General features: G+C 39.4%; 1 protein-coding gene across 1 annotated transcript in view; it reads left to right on the top strand.

The window, feature by feature from the left end:
- Nucleotides 1-23476, top strand: part of TP53BP2 (tumor protein p53 binding protein 2) — a 49278-nt gene extending 25802 nt beyond the window's left edge. The window contains exons 4-18 of the mRNA XM_074863815.1: nt 986-1065; nt 2027-2128; nt 4888-5062; nt 6499-6680; nt 7077-7241; nt 7667-7904; nt 9612-9740; nt 10116-10252; nt 11045-11531; nt 11893-12674; nt 14556-14693; nt 15301-15434; nt 16485-16651; nt 19730-19929; nt 22683-23476. Coding sequence (XP_074719916.1) covers nt 986-1065; nt 2027-2128; nt 4888-5062; nt 6499-6680; nt 7077-7241; nt 7667-7904; nt 9612-9740; nt 10116-10252; nt 11045-11531; nt 11893-12674; nt 14556-14693; nt 15301-15434; nt 16485-16651; nt 19730-19929; nt 22683-22724 — 3158 coding nt within the window. The 3' untranslated portion in view covers nt 22725-23476. The remainder of the gene's footprint in view (nt 1-985; nt 1066-2026; nt 2129-4887; nt 5063-6498; nt 6681-7076; nt 7242-7666; nt 7905-9611; nt 9741-10115; nt 10253-11044; nt 11532-11892; nt 12675-14555; nt 14694-15300; nt 15435-16484; nt 16652-19729; nt 19930-22682) is intronic.
- Nucleotides 23477-24228: the final 752 nt, after the last annotated feature.

The following is a 24228-nucleotide window of genomic DNA, read 5'->3' as shown; positions in this document are numbered from 1 at the left end:
TGAAATGTGCAATGATGACAGAATGAGTACATGAAAAGTTAAAGCTGTGCAATTTCTGTCTACTAAGAATCTTACAGTGCAGTTTAGTTGTCAGGATGTAATTTTTCAAGTCCAGGGTGCTCATAGTATTAGGATTATTGGCAATTTATTGGCTACGGCATTGCTAAGCAATGTATTTGAGGAAGAACAAATGAATAGTTAGGATCTCTGCAGTTAGTCTTGCAGAAATATGGTCTTGAAATAGGTATCAAGTGGGCAAGAAGCTAACAGAGATGGCTTCATCCTGTAGTACACATATGCCCTACAGGGGAATGGGTGAGCGTGGTATTTGGCATCTGAACACCATTTGTATGTAATTTGACGGAAACATTAAAGTAGGATTCTAGTTAAGTAGAATCTTTACTGTCACAGTGACTGCCAGGAAGAAAAAAATTTGTGCTTTTAAACTTTATGTGCAGATAATCAACTGTAGATTAAATGGTGCATCTTTCATGATAGGTGACTAACCTTCAACTATTGTTATTCATATTCTCTGTGAGATAATTGACAAAAGCACACCAGAATATCTAAATGCTGGTTTTAAGACACTGTGGTCCAAATGCCTCTCTGTGAATTAACCATATATTTTTGTGTCATTTCCAGAGAATGTATTTTTGTGACTATTCATATGTAATGCAGACTTACTAGAGGCCTGTTGACCATGGTAGAAATATTGAAATTGCACACTGCTGTTTTTTTGTTTGTCTGTTTTTAAATAGTGTTATATTTCAAAATAAATATTGACATTGAATGGTAGCCTCTTCATAAAATATCTTGTCATCAGTTAAGTTTGTCTTGGTGATAACAGCATGGGAAGAACAGTTGTTCAGATTCTAAACCAAAATGATAGTACTGTTTCTCCTTTTGTATTGAATGCTATGTCTAAAGGGATAAGAAAAGTCCTGAATTACCTTGCCATCTTTGACTGTCCTGTATTTCTATCTAGGGACTGGACAAAGGTCTCAAGATGCAGCCTTAAAAAGAAATGGTGTGAAAGTGCCTGGTGATCGAAGAATAGAGAATGGAGTAAGTGCTTGATGCGATGGCCAGTGTAGTGAAAATGGAAGCGTCCCTCCCTTTGAGATACTGGTGCAAATCCTACCCTGGAAACTAAGAGGCTATTTTTGAGAGATTTCTAATGACTGCTCTAAAACAGGCACAAAGCCTCTAACAGTTATCACCCTTTATTTCACTTCTTAAGGTCTGAGATCCATTAGCTGCCATATCTGTATCTGCTGATCTGAGATCACCCATACAAATTCAACATATTCTCTTTTCTACTCCCATTGAAAATTTTCTGTTTTCCTTCAGGTCGTTGAATATTTTCATGTTCAGTTTTGTGTCAGAGATCTCTTAATTCCAGATTTCAAGTTGAGACCAGTTAGTGTTTCAGCAATGAATCCACTGTGTCTCACTTTTTCTTGGTCCAGAAGATATAATTATGGATATAAGACTGAATCTTGATTCAGGAAACAGATGTGAACAGATAACTAATGTAATAATAGTGCTACCTTTGAGGGTTATGGGTATTTTCCCCCCACTATACTTAAGTTGAAGAAAATACTAAGTTTAATGTTGAAGTGCTTTGTATTGCAACGATACATCTATGACTACAAATCCATCCTACCATGTGTTGAGCGTTCTGGGCTCAGTCACTCAAAGCTGATTCATGCTGAGCTTAATTATAAAGGGGTCTGAAATGCCTCTTTAAAATGCTGCTGGGATTATGCTAGAAATATTAATGTTTCAAGAGATGTCAGCTTATGTGTGTTGCTGGATTGGGCTACGCATGTGCATGAGCTTACAACTATTCTTTTACCATGGAAATATGCCATTTCTTTCTAATTATTTTATTGTATACTCAGTTGCTGCTGGTATTTTTTTTTTTGAAGACCTTTATCATACTTTTCTGCAGTAGCTCAGTAGAGTTGCACGCTGACCAAATTAAAAATTCTAGATTTAGCATGCTTTGGATTTTCTTTGACAGGTCAGTGCTCCAAGGATGGATATGACACTGGCTGAACTTCAGGAAATGGCATCACGCCAGCAGCAACAAATTGAGGCTCAACAGCAAATGCTGGCTAACAAGGTGAGTTTGGAATGAGATTGTTTACAGCCAGGAACAAAGGTAGTAAGAGTCACATGAGGTGGAGGGAGGGTTGGGGATTTGTTTGTGTGGGGTTTTTTTCACCTCTTATAAACAGAGGGCTCCCTTTCTTTAGCTCCGTCTTCTTAGATTTGAAAGTCAACCTATGCAAATATCCAGTACTAAAACATTAAAATAATGCCAGTGATAGAAGTGACCACATAGCTTACTAAAAGGATAGAACGTATAACATTAATATATGGTCATTCATCCTGGTGGCTCTGCCAGCTCTATTTGTGTTCCGTGTGGTGACCAGCCATTCACTGGTTTGATCACTGAACAATGCTTTTGTCTCTGGATATAATGCTGTCCTGTAATGATATCTTGCTTTCTTCTGACAGAGTTCAGTGTGCCTGGTTTCCGGGGGCAGCTGTCTGGAAAAGATGGCACATATGTGATAAAAGTAACTAGGAAAGTGATTTATAAAACACTTGCTGAAAAATAACAAAAGCTAATGAAAGCACACAGGGTGCTCCTGAATTGTTTAGGGGGAAAAATACTCTGAATTCATCTGAAGAATGGTGGCATGGATTTCATATTTTGTTGGTACACACTATTCTTGAAAATACCACAGAAAATGCTGCTTTTTGCTGAGAATTGTTAAATGCAAACCCATCCTGAATAGCACTCAGCTGACAGGATGGATGAGTTCCATGCCCTTCAGAATGTGCTCTAGAGGGAGAAGGCTGCTCTGGGGCTCTTGTCTTACTACTCTTCCTCTGCCAGAAGCCCTGTCTCACTCTCCTTTTGAGGTAGCTGAGTTCTGCCCCTCTTCCCACACCCTCCCTACCATGTTTAGCATCTTGTTTGGTTCTCTTGGCTTTCAATAAGCATATCTCAGGGGACTGCTTCAAACTATGGCTTTCTAATGATTCTGAAAGCACCTGCAGAGTGGTACTATGGCCTGTCAAAATAGCCAATAAAACTTTATTTCCGTTTTATAGTAAGAGCTGGTATGAAGAAGATACAAATATAAATGTAAGAAATAAGTCAATCAGCCAAGTGATCAGAGTTTTCACTTGAGCTTTAGCAGCACAGTTAATACCTATCCTGCCCAGATTAATTTGCCAAGGTAGAATGTTGCCCTCTTCTTGGTTCCAACTGACGGATGAGTTTTTTATATAAAAGAGAAGCCTAAACTTTCATAACTTTTGGCTGTTTCACTCTCAAGTGATGGCAGTAGTCTTTTGGTCTTATAAATAGCAATATCACTGTAGTCACTATATATATGAAACCGGAAATAGGAACTTTATATGTATTTACTATAAAGGGAATCATAGAAGATTTTTTTAAAAAATAAAAATTATGAGTTTAAGACTGGATAGCTACCTGTCCAGGTAGGTGTCTGCTGCCTGTGGTTTGCAGAAAGTAGCCTTGTGAGTGTCCCATGGGAGAATTTTTCATTTAACATTGTCTCTCTGAAAGGGCATCTAGGAAAGCAGGTTTGTTCCAAAGAGAGGCTTTCCATCGCCTCTTTCCTGCCTTCTGAAATCAGATGCAATATTAAAAATAGATTCTGAGGGGGGAAAAAATACACTTTCTTTTTAGACATGAGCTGTAATATCTATTTTTTGACATTTTTCTGTGTGGGATTGACTCTAAACTTGTGCATACGCTGCAGGTGCTGCCTGGCTTTCTCCGGAAGGCTAGCTCACTCTTTTGCTCTTCCTTTTTTATTCAAAGTGCACAAGAGTCCCTGTTTCTAAATATGACTGGTGATTTTTTTTTTTTGAAGAAGCATTTTGTTCTAATGTTAGTAAGCAGTGCTAGTCTTGGCTGTTAGTGGGTGCTTGGGAAAGTCTTAGTAATTCTCCTACCTCTGGAACAACCTATCATCTCCAGAACTGACAGCCATGGGTGATGGCCAGTGATTTAAAGGAAGTCTGTGTGAGTGATTCTTTTAACTCTGAACTACAGACATTCATATACAGAAACTGATAGCACACCATTTTACTCTTGGAGAGGCAAAAGGATCCTCTCCACTGAGATGATGTCTGTTGTATAAATGGGGCCCAGGTCACTGGGAAGGTTTTCTCATGTCTGAATCATCCTGTGTTGTGATAGTGGTGATCCTTACCAGGAAATGGTAGGTTCTCAGAACTTTTGTGTGCAGTGATTCCCCCCCATCTCAAGGAGGTTCTAGTAGAACTAGTAAAAGTACAAAGAGTGGTGAAAATGATCAATAATTTATGGAATACCTTCTGTATAAAGAATGACTAATATTCTCCATCATGACTTACAGTTGTTTAAAATGCGACGTATGATAGGGATCTGTAAAGTATGGAGAAGGTAGAGGGGAAATAATCATTAGCTCTTGCAACTCAAGAGCCAAGTAGCGATTAAATGAAATTGGCAAATGTCATGGAACATGAATGCTGAAATTTTTCTTAGGCTTCAAAGGGTTTTGAGCAATTTCATGGAAGAAAAATTTACCAAGGGCCATTAGACATGGATACCACTTCTGTTTCTGTAGGTTCTTGTACTACAGAGTGGTTGTACCTGGAGGATTGTATTGGAACAGAATTGATACGTGTTTGCTCTGTTCTTTCAAACTTTCCTTGACACTCTGGGAAGTCAGGATACTGGGCTAAAGCTGAACTGAGCTGCTGTGGTGATGGTTGTTAAGTTTCGAGACTGTTTCTGTCAGTACCTTACCATAAGTTCATTAAAAAAAAAAAAAAAAATCCTTGTCTTGACTGCAGGAACAACGTCTGAAATTCCTGAAACAGCAAGATCAGCGACAGCAACAGCAAGCTGCTGAACAGGAAAAACTGAAACGATTAAAGGAAATTGCTGAGAATCAGGAAGCCAAACTTAAGAAAGTGAGAGCACTGAAAGGCCATGTGGAGCAAAAAAGACTCAGCAATGGGAAACTAGGTGAGTTGCTGCTTGGGGAAAGTAGCCTGTGATTTCTCATAAAGTGTGGTTCTTGGAACTCTAAAACTTCTGGTGATTTCAGTGATTCAGATGAGGTATTTACAGTGTTCCAGGAAACGTTAATCTTGACAATTTCACATCTTGTATTTACTAAGAAAACTTCTGAATGACCTAGAACAAAATATATTTTTTTTACTGCATTTTAAAATATCCCTTAAGGTCACCCTGTGTTTCGAGCCCAGCATATCTGCTCTTTAATTGCAGTGTAAGTTTTTTTCCTTACTTGAATACCTTTGTGTACCACAGTAACTTTTTCTACCCTTGATGTTAATACCCCACACATTCTGAGTGTTGCTTTCTTGGTCTATAACAAAGCTTGATCTGATATCCATGTTGCTTCTTATGCAAGAGATAACTTAATGGCCAAAGTGGCTGAGTATTTTCTTTTTGATTACTGAAATCTGACTAGTGTCTGGCTTGCTACAGTAGTAGTTGGGTGCTTGCAGTTCAACATGTTGATGCAATATTGAATATTAATTTCAGATTTCATATTAACACACATTCTTCTGCGTACCTTTTCATCCTCCCTCTACATATTGTACAGAACTTGTCATTTCCAGTTGGACTCAAATGAAAATGTATTGGTTTATTAAGGTAAAATATATGTTGTTTTATTAGAAAGCATGGTGCTTTACAGATAAAGCAAAAGTGTTTTTCTATGGGGAGAATGCATTTTCTGTTTGGGTTCTGTTGCACAAAATAAACGTCAGTTTAAAAGAATAGAAGGGTAGTAGAGTAATACAAGATCTTGGAACGTGTGTATCTGTTTCCCTGCATCAGCCCCAGCAGGTCTGGTCTTGGTACTTGCTTGAACTCTTACTGATTCCTTAAACTTTGTTCTGTAATGTAACAGTGTTTGGCATTGGGAGCAGCTGATGACAGCCATTCATAATAGCACCTAAAAAGCCCTCTCAGTCTTTGTTTAATATAACAGCTTGAGTGTTTTTTCATTGACTTCCTACAACCTAAATTCAGAGTTTTAAATATCATAAATATGCCTTGTGGTTGAGCGAGTGTCTTCCTGTGGAATTTAGCATTAAGTGAATTTAGGCTTCTACAGTTGAAATTCAGCCTGGTAGTGTGGTTTTGTTTGTTTCCATACTTCAGGAAGTAAAAAAATGTTCTTTTTTCCTTCCCATCGGTGCTCTAAGTAGACCGAATTTAGATAATCTTGCTAGTGTGTTTGCTTTTACGAATGCTTTGAGGAAGCATTGGTTTGACAGGGACCATGAGTTTGCGGCAGCCGGCTGCAGCCTCCACGCAGCACTGCTCCGGAGGCCGGCAGGGTGCTCTCTGTCCCCTTAACTGCTGCCTTGGAAGCAGCCCACGCTCGGCTGTTTCTCAGGGCAGCTATTGTGCTCTCTCGTCCTTTCCAGTGGAGGAGATTGAACAGATGAACAGCCTGTTCCAGCAAAAGCAGCGCGAGCTGGTGCTGGCGGTGTCAAAGGTAGAGGAACTCACCAGGCAACTGGAGATGCTGAAGAATGGACGAATTGATGGTTACCACGACAACCAGTCAGCTGTAGCTGAGCTTGACCGCCTGTACAAGGAGCTGCAGGTAATGGAAAGCCAGCTCGTGACCCAGAACTCTAAGGGCTAAAAGTTGGTTGGGTTGCTTCTTACCTTGTCAGGAAGAAAGCCCATTGCTCCTGTTCCTGACAGAGCTGTGTGGCTGCCTGCATGCTGAGGATGGGAAGGTTAGTTGTACTGGGGTCAAGGTAAACAGGGAAAGGAGCACGCAGTGTATATATGTTTCCTTTCTGCAAAATTTGGAGACTAACCAACGTTTTCTCCAGAGAAAATAATCTGAGTTTGCCAGCATGAGTTGACTTTTTAGAAGGCTTTTCTCTTTGTAACTGTTTCCTGTCCCCCATCCTGAAAGTTAATTTGTTTTGATTTTTGTTGTTTTCCCCTCCTCTCCCCCCCCCGCCCCCCGCTTTGTGAATTTATTCAGTTGAGGAACAAACTGAACCAGGAGCAGAATGCCAAGCTGCAGCAACAGAGGGAGTGTTTGAACAAGCGCAACTCGGAGGTGGCAGTCATGGATAAGCGTGTTAATGAGCTGCGAGAGCGCCTGTGGAAGAAAAAGGCAGCTCTGCAACAGAAAGAGAATGTACCAGTAAGTGTGGGATATTTAATAACAAAAAAATTAATTTCATTTGTGGCCTATACAGTCTGAAGTAAAAATTTGGTTGTGGGAAAGGCTGTTCAGATGTTAGACTTGTTTTTATCCATACGTGACAGAAGTCTTGTATTATTAAAGTACTTTTCATGGTACACTGGTGTTAACCTACTTACTCTTTATGGACAAGAACTGTTTTTATGCTGTTGTGGATTATTTTTTTAGGTGGTGGGTGGGGGTTTTTTTGGGCTATTACTACCTCATGTTTATATCCCTTAAAGTTTTTTTTAAAAAGCATTTTTAATATTATAGTTTTCTACTTGTTTTATCCTTTTTGACTTATATTTCAAACTCTGATGGATGGATACTGCAGCATAACATTCTTCAAATTTTCTTTTTTTTTTTTTTTGTTTTCTCCAAAGGTTTCTTCAGATGGGAATTTACCACAGCCAGTGGCTTCGGCTCCAAGTCGAGTGGCAGCAGTAGGTCCTTATATCCAGTCCTCTACTATGCCACGTATTGCTTCCAGACCTGAACTTTTGGTGAAACCAGCATTTTCAGATGGGACACAAGCTTTGCAGGTACCTGATGGTCCACTGAAAACACAAACTCTCCCCAACATGAGGGCTGGGAGCAGTACACAAGCTAAAGCTCCTGCAGGTAATAGCTTACGACTAATATTTCTTCTCCAGAAATGTTTTGTTTTATCTACCAGCTCTATCTTTTTTAAGCAAAGTATTCTTTGAGATGTCAGCCTCACTACTTGCAATTTTCCTGCCCTGGTGGATATATTTTATAAGCACTGAGGTTATATGATTTAATGTGTTATTAAGTAATCCTCTTAGTGAGCAATCTGAGTTGTTATATAGTGTAGAAAGTAGGAGGATTTTTCTGTAAACTAGCAATTTATTTTTTTTTTTAAAAAATACTCCTAAAAACTATACAACAGTGTTTGAGTTTCTAGAGGCAGTTTTGGGACATACATGGTAACAACCTGGTGCCTGGACTTAAACTAGCAAAGCCAAGTTTTCTGATCATGCATTTTGGAAATGGCACATGTAAAGGATTAACGAACTTTACAGGAAATATTATAAAGGAGGCAATTGATTGTACCACAGAAATAACAATAAACTTGCTGACATATTGAAGGTGTAGGAATATGGAGAGCTATAGGTCCAAACACCTGACACAAGGCTTGGACTCTCCTGCTGTGAGTTAACAAATGGAGATTTCTATGGCTTTCTCCTATAATGTACAGTTCAGCTCCGTGAGAGTATAAGTCTGGAGGAACTGGAGAGTTGCAACTATCTCTTCTGTGCTATCTTGGGAGGAGAAGACTTGCTTTTCAGCTGGGAGATAACAGAAACTCTGATCTTCCCAAAGGGAAAAAATGGAGGCTGAGCTTGTAAAATAGTTCTGTTTATTTTTTATTTCCATTTCTGGCAGATATTATTAAAGTAGCCATGACACAAAAAAAGTCCCAAGTGTCTCTTGCTGTACTGAAGAATGAGGAACGGTTTCATTTTATCTGATTTGCAGATCCTAAAACTGCTGGAGTGGAATTTTAGCTCTAGTCCACACAAAATTTGAATTTTTGCTATAGGAATGTGTAGTGGTGTGCTATTTGAACTAAAACATGACTCCTTATTTTTTAGCATTTGGGCAGAATGGCTGCTTTCCTGGATAGTATCTGATACTTTGTCAGAATGAAACTTTTCTCCTGCTGCTTATCATTATTATTTAACTTTAATATTACTTACTGTATTAGATGATTTAGAATTTAGTAGAGAGAATTTGGTGACATTTTTAAACTCGTAGCAAGTTGCAAGCATTTTCTTAGTTATTTTTGAAGCAGATTGGGTGTCTACTCCAGCGCATGTAAAGATCAACTTTAATGCAGTGCCTATATGCACATTGAACATACAGATGATTTTTCTACTGTTTCGGATATCACTGGCAGGATCTATTTATGCTTTAAAGCATCATGTTTTTCTTTGCGCGATTTATCTTTCTCATTCCTTCTTACCATCCTGTCACTTTTAACTTACTATAAATATCCAAGGAAGTTTTCTTACTAACTGGAAAGGAGGCAGTCTAGAGAAGTTTCTTGTCTGAATGCTGTAAGAGCAAACATGTGCGAAGACAAATAGTTTTGCTGCTGCTTTGATAGTTGTTTTTGAACTTGGTTTTGCATTCTCTTTTTAAAACAAATGAGCAAAAATCTGAAATGATAGTATTTATAGCAGTTAACCTGTAAATGATGCTTGTACACTGCCTAGACTTGACTCTTACAAAAAACCTACCTGTAATAAATAAGTCAATAGAAACATTATTTTAGATTAATCTGTTCCACTTGTTCTCTCCTAGGTTCTGTGGTCCCCAGTGCAAAACCTTCCCCATCTGCCACTGACTGGAGTAGTTCAAATGCAGACAATCATATTAGTCAAGGATCATCCTTGACTTCAGGAAAAGGAATTGTGAATAGTGAAGGACAAGGTATGTTCTTAAGTGCTTGGCTGGAATCTAATGATATCTCTCTCTTATAAATGCTTCAGTAAATATGTAGAATTCATTTGAGAGCACAAAAAAAAAAAAGGATTATTGCCATATAAGCTTCAGTATGATGTTTCAGGGATTTGAAAAAAACCCAACTTCATTTCAGGTGGTGAAATATACACTAATGCCTTCATACATGCTCCTGTTCAGTTTGTAAGATGCAGCATTTGGCAGGCCCTTGGGTCCTTAGCGCAGGGGTAGGATGGATACAAAAAGCATCCCTTGCATACACTGTCCTGAATATTGCACAGAACAGGACTCTCTTCCTACAATTGTTTGTCACTTTTAAAAGTCTTCCTCTCTCTTTAACAACAGCTGAAGGAGAAACTTTTTTACGAGACAAAGAGAAAAAAGTGCGTCCGTTCTCAATGTTTGATTCTGTGGACCAGTCTGCTGGGCTGGGCACACTGAGAAAGAACCAGAGCAGCGAAGATCTCCTGCGAGAAGCACAGGTATGCAGGAAACTTGAACTACTGCATTCCATCTGACAGGGATTACTACACAGCTTTTCAAATATTGCTGTCGGGAAGCTCTTTGAAAAGTACCTAGGTCATCTTTTAAAAGACTGCTTCTAAGGAAAGGAGCCTTTTAGGCTTTTGATGGCAGTTGGTAAATCAAAATCATTCCCTACAGTCATTGTGGTGAAAATCTAGGTTTTGATTGAACATGTTAAAATGGCTGGGTTACTTGTACTAGTGTGTATGCATATTCTTTTTTTTCTTTTCCCAAAGATTATATGCACAGAGGCATGGGGTTTTTAAAATCATTTATACACTTGTTTCACTGTTTAATGCAGCAGTTGTCCTTCAGATGTTTGTTTGCAGCAAGACTTCCCACCTAAATCTTGGCACAAGGGCACAATTTGATCAGGTAGGGGTGAAGTAACATGGAAGAACTGGGGATGACAAGTGCTCGGTTGGAAAACAAGCTTCTTGCCTACAGATGCCACTAAGTGCCTCCGCTATCTCTAGAGAAATTACTGTGCCTGGTATTGCTTGATGTTTTAAACATAGCTGCTACAGACAGAATTAAAGAGCAGAGGTTCAAAGTATAAACAACTATGATGATAACATGTTTCAAGAAGTCTCTTCATGTTTCCAGTGGTGTTGTAAACATTATTGCAGCAGCAGTAGAAATGCTAGATAGTGTGTTGTTCTTTGGGGATCTTTAGTACACCACAGCAGAAGTCCTAAAATATGTTTTGCTGTTTAATCTTAATTAACTTTTTTCTTTTTGTCTTTCAGACAGCCAATAAGAATGCAACAAAGGTACCACCACCTGTCCCCACTAAACCAAAACAGATAAACTTGCCTTACTTTGGTCAAGCCAGTCATCTGCAACCTTGTGATGCTAAGCTGGATGGAAACCTGCAGAAGCTGCCCTTGGCTATTGTAACTATGGGGAATAAACAAAAAACAGTGGCACAGCAGCCTTCCCATCCTCAGCAGATACAGCAAAGGATTTCTGTACCTCCTGCAGGTTCTTCCTCTAGCCAGGACCAAATTCTTCCCTCCTCCAAGCAGGAGAGTCCCCCAGCAGCAGCTGTGAGACCCTTTACCCCTCAGCCGTCCAAAGAGACCTCACTCCCACCATTTCGAAAGCCTCAAACTGTGGCTACAAGTTCAATTTATAGTATGTACACGCAACAGCAGACTCCTGGGAAGAACTTCCAGCAGGCAGTGCAGAGTGCTTTGACAAGGGCGCAGACCAGAGGACCACACTTCCCAAGCAGTAAGCATGTGGCGCTCTACCTCTCTTCTGTCTTGATAAATCTCATATAGGTGTACTTTCCACCCGCTCTGTGGGTATGAAGCTGTCCTTCAGGGGAATTAAGCAGGTTAGTGCAGCCGTAAGAATCTTAGCTGGATCTTAGATGCTGTATATCTGTGTTAACAAAAAGTGCAGGGTATCTGTCTTGCATTTGCCAGATAACTAATGGTAGACCTGGTTACCAGATTAATTCTGTTCAGTTGAGCATATTATTCTGCTTCTTTGCCCTATGGAGGTGAATCAGTTTGCATGTTCTTATTAGGTTTGTTGATCAAATACTCACACTTGTTGTTTCCCCACCCCTCCCTGAACTGCTTTACAGTGTATGGCAAACCTGTGATGGCAGGAGCTGGTGTACAGAATCAGCTGCCACAGACAGAGAACATCTACTCAAACCTCCAAGGCAAGCCAGGCAGTCCGGAGCCTGAGATAGAAACAACAGCCTCCACTCATGAGAATCATGAAACAGAGCGAATACCCCGTCCCCTTAGCCCAACCAAATTGCTGCCTTTCTTATCCAACCCATACCGCAACCAGAGTGATGCAGATCTGGAAGCACTACGGAAAAAGCTGTCCAATGCACCCAGACCACTGAAGAAACGTAGCTCCATTACTGAGCCAGAAGGACCTAATGGCCCCAATATTCAGAAGCTGTTGTATCAGAGGACCACTCTGGCTGCAATGGAGACTATCTCAGCTCCATCACATCCATCCAAACAGACGGCATCAGCTGCCAGTCCTGAAAGTCCAGCAGAAATCCCAAATCCTTATCTAAGTGCAGAATCGGAAAAAGAAACAGCTACTTCTATGCCAGAACCAGCCATTGCTGAGGAAGCAGAAGACACACCAGCAGATCAGAGTGAAGCTGTTCTTCCCTCCGTGGCTTTGGACACTGTACCTGAAGGAGTATCAGATAGTGGTGAACTCACACAGCCGAAAACGGAAGAACCAAGCCTAGAAGCTTCACTGCCACTGGAGATATACATGGAAGAATATCCTCCATACCCACCACCTCCCTATCCATCAGGGGAACCAGAGAGTTTGGGAGAGGACTCATTCAATATGAGGCCTCCTGAAGTTACTGGACAATTTTCCTTGCCTCCTGTAAGTATTAGTTAGCCTACAACTTGGGTACCCTGTCAGTAAATCCTCTCAAGGTCTGCCATAAATCCTGTGTGTTGTATTGCAGAGCTTAATAAGATGTGGGTGAACAGTCACACAAATAGTCTAGAAGTCTCTCTGTGGGTATCTGTTCTATTTGTGTGATGCTCTTATCTCCAGAGTGAATGACAGTAATGAAAAGTATCTGTTGTCTCTACAATTAATGACATGATGATAAGTTTCAAATGGAATTTGATACACAAATAGTAAAACTCTTCTGGGCTATAAGGAACGTTTCTTATAGAAGTCTGTATACTGCATCCAAACTATACTTTCTTCTTAATAGAAATTGAAGTTAATTTTTGAGGCACAGATACAGATTTCAGAAGCATTTCACTCTATTGCTGGTAGGAGATGGAAACTGATTATCTTAATCCTGGATTGCATTTGTTTGTCTGAAAGTGCCTTGCTCCAAAAATATGGAGAAATAGACTTCTTTAGTTTCTGCTTTAAAAACTCGTTTGTAGACATCAACTGCTTGCATTTCTTCTACTGAAATGTTTTCTGAATTTTTCTTTGGAACCTGATTTAACATCAGTCAGTTCTCAAGTTGCATCAAAATGGAGTCTCTTTGGGCTAAGGGTAGGCAGCATTTTACCATCTTGTTTGTTTTAGAAGTTTGTATCTGTGTGTGTGGTATGGTTATCTCACTGTTGTAGAACAGAAATGCTTACTGCTTTCAGTTCCTCAAAGAGTTTCTTTTAAAACATATCATTAATAGAATTTTAATAATTTGATACATGAAAGTGTTTTTTCCTCCATCACCTTAGTGCAGAGGAGTTAAAAGCTTTAAATATGCTCTTTAACCTTGTAATTTCTGCATGGAATAGTCATTGCATGTTTTCATGCTTTAAAGACGTTGTCCTTGCTCCCTATTGCAAGGAAACTTGAGTGGTAGGATTTCCTAAATTGTAAGAACTCGTTTCTGGTTGGTTTTGTAATAATTCTGTGATGATGAGAAGAAACCGGCCCAACTTCTTGATTTCATATTTAAATACTTGAATTGTGCTGACAGGCTCTTTCTTTAAAAAGCCTCTACTTTTGATATTATGTATAAATTAACAGGCAAAAGAGTATTTTCTGGGAATCTCTTCTTGTATATCTTAATTTCACATGTTTGCTCTTGCAAAACATGAGTCATTTCTATTCATCTTTGCTTGGACATCTGTCAGAAATTTACATACCCTTATGAATAGTGTTTATTGCTGCTGCACATCCAGCTGGGGAGAGTGCTGAGCTAATGTGTGCATTCTCTAAAGGAGAGAGTACAAACTCAGCTATAGAAATACTTGGTTTCCAGTATCACTGGGAGCATCTAAAGCATTTCTACACTTGGTTCTATATTCTTTCCAAAACCATTTGCCATAACTGTTTATGTTCCTGGTAACGTCTGCTAAACTTGGGAAAATGTTAGGCGCTTGACATCGGTGTTTAAAAAGTAGTGTACTTCATGGAGTATACTACATGGTTTGTGTAATAGCTTTAACAGCTAATGCTGAAATGGTCTGAATAAAAAAAAAAAATTACATTTTTTCCTGATCTTCAGGGATTTGGGAGCTTTATTATTTCAGTGGTTTGTTTGATCAAGGTGACTTCTGTATGAGTTGAATAGTGACCTTGTCTAGAGATAAAGGCAGAGATCTTTTATAACATGCCTAAAGTACTATATTTATAATGTCTTGGAGAATTTGTAGAAAATAGTCTAAATTTCGTATTAAACACTGCCTTAATTGGTAATTTCTGATGTCATTTCCAAGTAAGCAATTCTGTATTCTTGTTCTTCCCAGGAAAAAAGTGCCTGTAACTTGTGTTACCTTTTCACAGGGGAAAAGGACGAACTTGCGTAAAACTGGCTCTGAGAGAATTGGTCACGGAATGAGAGTGAAATTCAATCCCCTCGCATTGCTTCTGGACTCATCTTTGGAGGGGGAGTTTGATCTTGTGCAGAGAATAATTTACGAGGTACAAATGCCGACTTGTACAGGAAGGAATAGCAATCTTGGTTCAAACTGGGAAGTCACAGCTTTTCTGCACTGGGGAAGCTAAAACAGTAGTGCAAAACCTAGATCTGCCCTTGAGGACATGCAGAGTCCTAACAGGACGTGGCCACTTGGAGGCTGATTTTAAAAATGTGTTAAATCCACACTGGGTATTTAGCATCAAGACTATAAATCTGCAGGACAACTTTTCCGTCATTTCTTATGTAGTGTTTCATCCCCTGTCTGGCGTGTTATCGGATAATTTGATAAGCAAAATCCACATGAGTGTTGCTTACAGTTAAATAGTCAAATGGCAGAAATTTGTTGTAAATGCTTTTACTAAGTTATCAAGGTACTATTTCTCTGAACTGCTTTACGTTCTTACTGTTAAAAGGAGACTGCAAGCTTATATGTGAGTCTTCTTGCAAGATTGGCTACTGCTGTATTTTCTGCCTGTTGCTCATGTCCTTCATAGATACATGGCTCAAAAATCATATTTCAGAATAAGACAACTTATTGCTATATGTGAAGAGATGTTTATTGTAGAGAGTTTCACCAGAATGTGAATGGCTCCTTTTCTTGCTGAATAGGTTGAAGATCCTAGCATGCCGAACGATGAAGGGATTACTGCACTGCACAACGCTGTGTGTGCTGGGCACACAGAAATTGTGAAGTTCCTGGTGCAGTTTGGTGTGAACGTGAATGCTGCAGATAGTGATGGATGGTAAGGCTTTCTTTCAGTACCTTACAGAGGCTCCCCACAAGACTGCTGCAGCTGGGGGGCTGCTACAGGTCCCTCAGACGGTCCCTCAGTTTGCTCCTATAGAGCTGGCAACAACTTTTCCACAGTAAAGCAACAGCAGTTCTCTGTGGCATGTCACATGAGAAGGTGCAGAGGAGGAAATAGGCAAATTATATTAATATTCCCTATATGAAAAAAGTGTGTGCCTGAGGCCTAGTAGGATGGATACAGTTGTCAGGAAACTGCTCTCTTTCTTTGAGATACTGAAGATAGTTTACGCATAATGAGCTGTTTGTTGAAATTCCTGATGTCCTCTCTGTGAGAGAGCCTGTAGCTTACACATGCTCTCGGCAGTATCTAGCCCTGCAAGCTCTCCTCAGTTCTATGTCCCGTGTTTGGACAACTTAAAACCAAAACAAAGCAGAAAACCACAACCTTCAAGCTAGGCTTGTAACTGATGATGGGTTACAAATCCTTCTTAAGGTAGCTAGGGAGCTTATTTACAAAAGGCTAGGGGAGGGGGGCAGCAATTTTGACTATTATTTCTGCCTGTAACAGAAGTGTCTAAGTCTCAAGACCAAATAAAGATGCTTGTTGTCCTTCAGCCTCAGTAGTTATCCCAATTACCTGCGCTTGTCACCAAGTCAGGTCTTGGAAGTAATTATCTATAGGTTGTAAGAGGCATGATGTCAGGAAGATTTCCAAGTGTTTTTTTAATAGTGATATATTTTTTTATTTTTTATTGCCTTAATGCATGTTCTTAAAATGTTAATGGATTAGAAAAAGGTAGCATAACTAGAGATCCATATGGAAACCGAGCTTCAGGTCTCAAGCAGCTCTTGGTAACTCCCATTATCTGTGAAAAGCAATTGCTCTTGACAGTCCTGGGTTAAGTGCTTCTGGTGGGAAGCCTTCAGCAATGCAGTACTGAGTGCTGGAGGTCACGCACAAAAGCAGTTTGCCCCTAGGAGTCTGTAAGCCCTGCTATAAGCATTAAAAGTAATGTGTCATCTTTTCCTTTTTGACTTGCAGGACCCCATTACACTGTGCAGCATCTTGCAATAACGTGCAGGTGTGCAAGTTCCTGGTGGAGTCAGGTGCAGCTGTATTTGCGATGACCTACAGTGACATGCAGACGGCTGCAGACAAGTGTGAGGAAATGGAAGAAGGCTATACGCAGTGCTCCCAGTTCTTATATGGTAGGTGATGACAGCTGAGTTACGGAGCGTGCTAGGGACTCACCTGGCACCTCTTGGTATGGCTTTCATGAGGACTGCTAAGTTGCACACTGAGGTTGTGTGCCCATGCTTCAAGTTTCTCTTGGAAAGAGAGAGGTTTTAGCCAGCTTCTTGTCACAAAATGAGGTCCATCAAGACTAACCTTCTAATATTGAACCTGTAGAGAAGACCTGACTAACAAAACATTCCCCTGCGTTAAAAACTTTGACATGAGTTAAAAGCGTACGTCGTCAAATATGTTAGTGTGAGGTGATGCTTAGGTGAATCTTAACACCTAAGTACTTTTTTTACATAAAAAGTGGTATGGATATCTCAGTAGGCGGTTCATATCTGCTACCTGGTGTCTTTAAATGAATATTTCCTAATGTGCACTTTAGAACCAAGAAAGGTTTTGCCAAGTTTTTGCCTTAATGAAGGTTAGTAAGCACTGAATTTGACTTTATCTTTCTGACCTTTTTCTTCTCTTGCATTTGAAAAGAAATCCCATATTAAATTTAGATTTTATTCAAATAGTAAGATTACAGGGAAACTATCTTTTAACTGAGAGGATAAATTCCCCCTAGGGTGTGATGAGTGTTAGTCAATGAGGTTTGAAATCGCTTTACTGTATGTTTTGTATGTAATGAGGTTTTAAATTACTTTTCTGTATGTTTTGTATGTAGTGCTTGTCCTCTAGGTACCTACCAGCTGGAGTGTCATCTATCTGTAAGAGGTTAGAGTAGTAGCAGTGTAATATGGCATAAAAAGCTGTAATACAGCCTTCTGGTTTGGTGGAACGTGCGAGATCTGAGTTCCTATAAGCTGCTCAGCCAGCATATTTCAAAACAGTCTGTCCAGCTATCCTCACTAAGCTTGAAAACTCTATCTATTGGTGCCAAATATATCATTTTCCCTATGAAGGGAGGGAGCCTATTTAACTAGCATCAAAATCTGTGGGTTAAGCAAAACTTCATTTAGTTTTATATCCAGACTCCAGTGGGTGGTCACATCAGCAAATGCCCAAGGAAGATTGTAGGACTAGATTAAAAATACTTGTCTGATATTTCTTATGGTTTTACCTCTGATATGAGTTGAGAGATGGTATCTTTGTGTTGAATAGGTCTTGAGAGATTTCTTTGGGGAATTTATCTAATTCAGGTAAACAGCCCACAAGATCCTGTGGGAAGGAGCTCCATGGCTTTATTATATATAGCATGAAGAAACACACTGTGTTTCTGGGGGGGGTTTTTGGACTCACCATCTCGTGGTCTCACTTTATACTCTTTTTTTTTGTTGGCTTTGGGATTTTTGTGTGTGTTTATGAGATACTTTTCAATGGGTCCTGAAAGGACTGTAAGGCTTTGGCTTATTGCCAGCTTTTCTAAATTGGAACCATTGAAACTAAGGTATCTCTTGATACACTGGCTGTTCAGCTATCATATTTTCCATATTGTTCCATTAGGAATTAATCCTATTGTAAGTCTGTTTCTGATTGCCTATAGTTATAGTAAGAAATTAATTCAATGTCTAAATCTGTTTATTGCTGTGAAAGAAGTTTGGGGATGTGTATCTGTTTCCAGAATGGATACCACATTAAAACCTGGCCCTCTAAACTCATCTGTAAGGTGAGAAACTTTGGTGTAATTCATTGAATCACCTAATCCCCTTTTGTTGTAAATGATGCACAATACTGAATATCATCAACAAGTACAGGCAGGTTTAAATAAAACCACCAGTCTTTTAGCACTGATTAAATGACAAGTCTGATGCTGCTGAATTACGTAATTTTTCACTTTCTAAGATTTAATGCCTGTGCTGTCTCTAAGAGCATGTTTGCTCTGCTACCCTGGTGTGACTGTTAATACTTTTTTAGAAGACCAGGTCCATTGTGTGAATCTTCTGTCTGCTTCGATGTTCAGTGCTCAGTCTTACCTTCCACATGGATGCAGAGCACAGCTTTTGCCATATCTTTAGTTATACCAAATGCAAAGCAAGTTTCTCAGAGCAGAACTAAGCATGCAGTGGAAGTAATTTAATTTTACATGATGAGCTGGTATGCAGAATAAAGAACTTGATTTGAGCAGATGCTTCCTTTAGCAGACATAGGTAAGAATCTCATACAAAAGGTTGTAATAGGTGAGAGATGGAAAGGGAGATGACAAGTTTTGTGATATGATGTGCTCCTGGCAATACCAAAACCAAACAAAAACTGCAGTAGGATTCAGTATTTTAAAACGGAATAATTACATAAGAGAAAGCTTGTATAACAGTTGATTAAGATACTTTTTCCAGTTTGCTGCTTAGAAGATGAGGTATGTGTACAGGAAGAACAGTATTTCATCTTTGGCTACAGCTGGAGAACGAGCAAGTTCTAAATAGCATCTGCAAGGCATATGCATGTTCTCCAAAACACCTTGGTTCAGAAGTAATTTAACAGAATTGTGTTTGTGATGTCAGTGTTTAAAAAAATAATTAAAATAGTGGCAGAAATTAAGAACTGTTGAGATAAAAGCAGCTGGTGGGTAGCAGACATCTTTTAGGTATTATAGGTCTGAGGTGCAACTTGTTTTAAAGTTCTGGAATAAAGCGACACAGGTGGCAAATGATACCTCAAGCATCAAAATGATAGTGGTGATCAACATAAGCAGGTATTGCTGTCTCCCTCTGACAGATGGAGGTTACTGATGAACTAAGAGTACAAACAGGTATTTCTTGCTCATCACTTAGGTGTAGGAAGTGTGAACACTAGCACAAAAATATAACCTTGTATCAATCAGTGCTCCTCTCTGCACTTACCTTGTGGTTTTTGAACACTGTAAGGAAGGAATTTGTCTGTCATGTGCAAGGGCTAACTTCACAATGCCACCTTTTCCAGGACTGGCTTTCAGTAGGCTGATGACAACAAGGTGTGCTAATTGTGATAGGAACTGAGGTTGTGGGGTTGTTCGTTTTCTTTTCCTGGACTGCTCTCCAGTAAGAATACAGCAGTCTTTCCAACTGTTGTATTTTTTCTTTTTTTGTAAACTTTTTTTGAGCTGCTCGGTGTTTTTAATGTTACAGGAGTCCAGGAGAAAATGGGGATAATGAACAAAGGAGTGATTTATGGCCTCTGGGATTATGAGGCTCAGAATGATGATGAGCTCTCCATGAAAGAAGGAGATTGCATGACAATCCTGCGCCGGGAAGATGAAGATGAAATTGAGTGGTGGTGGGCACGGCTGAATGACAAGGAAGGCTATGTTCCCCGCAACCTGCTAGGGGTGAGTCCTTGATATTTCCAGAGTCAAAAACCCCACCCCACTATGTAGCGTATACACAACATTATTCTCATGCATCTAGGTTAAGTGCAATTTCAGAAGTCAGGAGGAAGGAGTTGATGTTCTCCACTTATTCATCTGGGGAATTGAATACCTTGGCAGAGTGGGTTAACACCCTGTTTAGGTACCTAACACAGATCATATTAATGTGGGCATAAAACAACAACATGTATCACCACCCTTCTACACACAGCAGGTTCTAATACTAACCTTGTCTCACCATCTTAGAGAAAAAACCCCTACTTTTATCTGAACACGACATGTGCATAAGCTTTTGTTTAGCAGGGGAAACCCGGTTCTGTTTGCATCTTTTAGAAAGTGATGTACTGGCACAAAGGGCCCTAAGAACTGAAGCTTGTATGACGAATGAGTCACAAGTCCTTTTCTGTCTGGGTGTACACAGTGCACCTTGTGATCCAAGATAGTTTCACAGAGAGTTTTAAGACAAACACTGAAAAATTCTGTTGTTTTTTTTCTAGTGTTGAAAGAGAGATCGCATTGCCAAATATAGGCAGATCTTTTTCTCCTATGCTCTTTAAGTAATATTCAACCATATGTCAAAGGTCTTAAATGAATGGCCTCTCCTTTCCTCATCACCTTCTGTACTACCTCTTTTATTCAGAACAACTATGTACAAATAATAGATACTTACAATTATGTCCCCATATTTCTCCTCCTGGCTGAGTTGCTAGAAAACTATAGCAGATGGACACATGTATAAAAATTCCATTAAGTTTTTTTCTACATATCCAGCTGCCCTGCTGCTGGAGATAAGAGGTTCTGCCAATGCTAAAGATTAACAGCTGTGAATTTTAGCTGATTGATGTATGATGCTTGAAAGAGGCTGAACCTCCTTCCTCATTCAGATAATCCTTACTCTTAAACCAGTTAGATTTTGCAGAGTGACTCTATCTAATGCAAAATCAGTTTTCATTTCTGTATCACTTTCAGGTCAGGCCTACCCACAATGTACTGTAAAGTTCTCCCTAACATAGGACTTCTGCTCAGTTTTTTTCCTCTCCAAACAAACATGTTTAAATTGAGAGCAGCCATCAGCCTTGCACAGTAAGGTCAGAAAGGTGAGAAAGGGCAGTGTTTTTTCCTGCCCCAGGGTGAATTGTGCATGTGCTACTTCTTCATAAGCTTGCACACTCAGCGTGAGCGCAGGCATGTGAGAACACAAGCAGCATTTGTGCTTCCGCAATAAAAAGCACAAGGCAACACAGCTTAAACTGGGGATCACAACTCATCCTTCTAAGCATAACACAGTCTGAGCAGAACCTTTGGGGAAAACCTCTCAAGCCCAATATTACCTGTTACACTCTTGTGTCTGTTCAGTTGTTCTAGTACTGCTACCAAACTTTGTGGTTATTTTCAAAAGCAATTACTGGACTCTTAACATAGCAGCTGAAATCTAGGCTAAATGTTCAGCACAGAGGAAAATGTTTGGTAGTTTAATATATTCATATATTAAGTTGTATTTTTATCACAGTTGCTTTATCCTTTTGCAGTTAAGTGCACTGAATAAAAACAAGGATGAAATTATCTGCATCAGTACTCTACCCGTAGTGACTCACTAGCTCCCTAAGCTGTGTGAGAGCTCTAAAACTGAATGCAAATAAGATAATACTGTCAAAATACTGACTTCTTAATACCAAATGAAATCTTTTTAACACTATTGAGTGTTATGCTACTGCAACTGCCTGACTTCATCTCTGTTAGTTGTGAAATCGTAGCAGGCTGAGACAAACTGTGGGTGAAGTTGTTGGTCTTCTCTTAATCATTAGCTGACTATGAAAAAGGAGGAAGAGTCTGGTTGAAGAGGGAAGAGGGCATCTTTAAGGAGAACTTTAGCTGAAAAACCCCAGGATATAATGTAGACATGCATTGCCATTTTGAGCATGGAGGATTCATCTTTCCTTACTGTATAAAGTGTATCTTTCTATTTTTATATGTCAGTAGCCACGCTTTGCAGAGCAGTAGTTGTTCCCACAGCCCTTTGCAAGAGGGAGCCAAGAGCTTCCCAAGCATCTTGGCAGGGCTGTGTGCTGTGTCCCATCAATCGTCACCCTGCAGCTGAGGCTGTCTCTGTACCTCTGTGTGTAGCCAGAATGTGAGAATAGCACATAGCTCAAGGGCCACAGGGTGGCAGCTACTGATTTACTGCCAGCTGGTTAAATGAATTTAACTGGCCACCCACTATGCCCTAACTAAAGCACAGCTCCTACAGTTCCAGGGTCCTTATGCAGCCAGATGTTTCCAGCTTGCCCAAAGCTATAGATATGTAAAGGCTGATAGGCATTGAGAGAAAGAAAGCAAAATGGACTTTAATACCTCTCTATTTCCATTTATAAAACAGGGAAAAAATCCTATAGTTCACTGAACACAAAAGTCTCTTGACTTACAAAGCCACATGCTTTTCCTAGCCCACCCATCTGGGTAGAGCTGAAGGTACTGAATTACGTGCTGTTCAATACCTTCCTTTTGTACTGACAGGGTTAGTATTTTTTAAGCTTGCCTAAGAATGCTAAATTTATGTTAGTGCTCTGGGTGTTTTTTATAAGCATGCTTTTGCTACTAGAGATTACATTAGAATTGTAGCACCAAAGAGAGGTTTTTCTTTCCTTTTTTTCTTTTAAAATAAGCAACCTTTTAAAGCACTAAAATTTTAAATCTCATTTCTGTTTTACCCTCAGCTGTATCCAAGGATTAAACCTAGACAAAGAAGCTTGGCATGAAATAGTACAGAAGCCCAATCCTTGAAGTACTAATCATGGATGACTTACAAAAAAAAATTTCATTTTGTGTTGGTTCCAATATCATAAGACTTATTTAAATGACAATGTAATTTGAAAGCTATGAAGAATGTGCTTTGAAAACAAATGAAGGATTGATGCATTAGCAAATGGATGAGGGCATTCTACAAGATGAAATAATGCTTACAAGCAAATGAAAGACTGCTGCCTTTGGTCTAAGCAAGCCATTATGTTCAAGTACCCACTCTTGATTTCTTCAAACATGGCAGAAATGAATTTCACATTTTTCTGCATTAAATACAAGGACCTTTTCAATATACCATTGAAGGAAACATCATGAAACAGAGAACTTTGCTTTGTCCAAATTTATCCCGAGGCTTTTTCCAGATGGGAGAAATTAAAATAAAGTACGTGCACAGCACCCAAATGCTGGAAGCAGAATGTCTGTTAAAGAAGCTAAACTGAAGTGCATCTGAACAGTGACAACCACGTGACCAATCCATTAAGCAATAACTTTTAGAAATGCTGTAGCATCTTAGGAATTCCATGTATTCAAAGTATTATGTGCCGTAACAGACAATGTAGTTTTAGATTACTCTTTTTACAAAGAGCCTCATGTATTTATTGTATTTTGTACTTTGAAAACTAAGTGTAGAAACTTTCTGTAGTCCTTGACAATTTACTTTTTACCTGACTGTGATACCATTAAACTTTTGTCTCCTCTTAAGCTTTAACTCTGGGTATTTTAGTATCAAGTTTTTATTAAACTATCTGAAAATGCTACCAGTAAGACATACTGCTGTTCTACATTACACTAACATTCAACTACTTTCTGTATTAAATTAAAGCCCTCTTCCCCCATTTGTTTAAGACAGTCTTTCTGTCTTTAAAACTAAGCTGCACCTAACCATAGTTAACCTTTAAAAGCTAAGGGACATACTTAAGAAAAAAACTTGGTACATGTACTTTCCAGTTAAAGCCTTTGCCATGAAACTATCCTTTATCTGGGAATAACAATTTGATAATGAACACTATTTAATAGAGAAGATTTGATCCTCTCTATTAACCATAAGATATTTATGAAATACCTCCCTCTCTCACCCTTCAGGCTCATGTTTTCCTACTAGGTCAGTCCTTACTGCTTTCTGAAAAGGTGCCCATAAATACAAGAACTTGTACAAAGGGGGGGACACAATTCCTCAGGTGGGCAAGCTTAAGTAAGTCAGAACTCCTGGAAGCTGAAATCCGCTTGTGTTCACAGCCTCATGATTTTAATAGGTTGTGTATGGGGTATATAGTATCAAGTACCTTTCCTGGAAACCTTGAAGTTTTTCAAGCATTAATCTTTTAAAGTATCAGACTATCTAGCATTTCATTAACTGACACACAGCCAGAGTGCCTGTCAGTGCCTAGTCAGCTCTGGAATGCCATTTTTCCCCTTTAAGAGGCAACATACTCTGTTCCTGACAAGGAAAGCTCTGCAGCT

This window comes from Strix uralensis, chromosome 3, assembly GCF_047716275.1.
Source record: "Strix uralensis isolate ZFMK-TIS-50842 chromosome 3, bStrUra1, whole genome shotgun sequence".
NCBI lineage: Eukaryota > Metazoa > Chordata > Aves > Strigiformes > Strigidae > Strix > Strix uralensis.
This window is presented reverse-complemented; position numbering and strand designations above follow the sequence as displayed.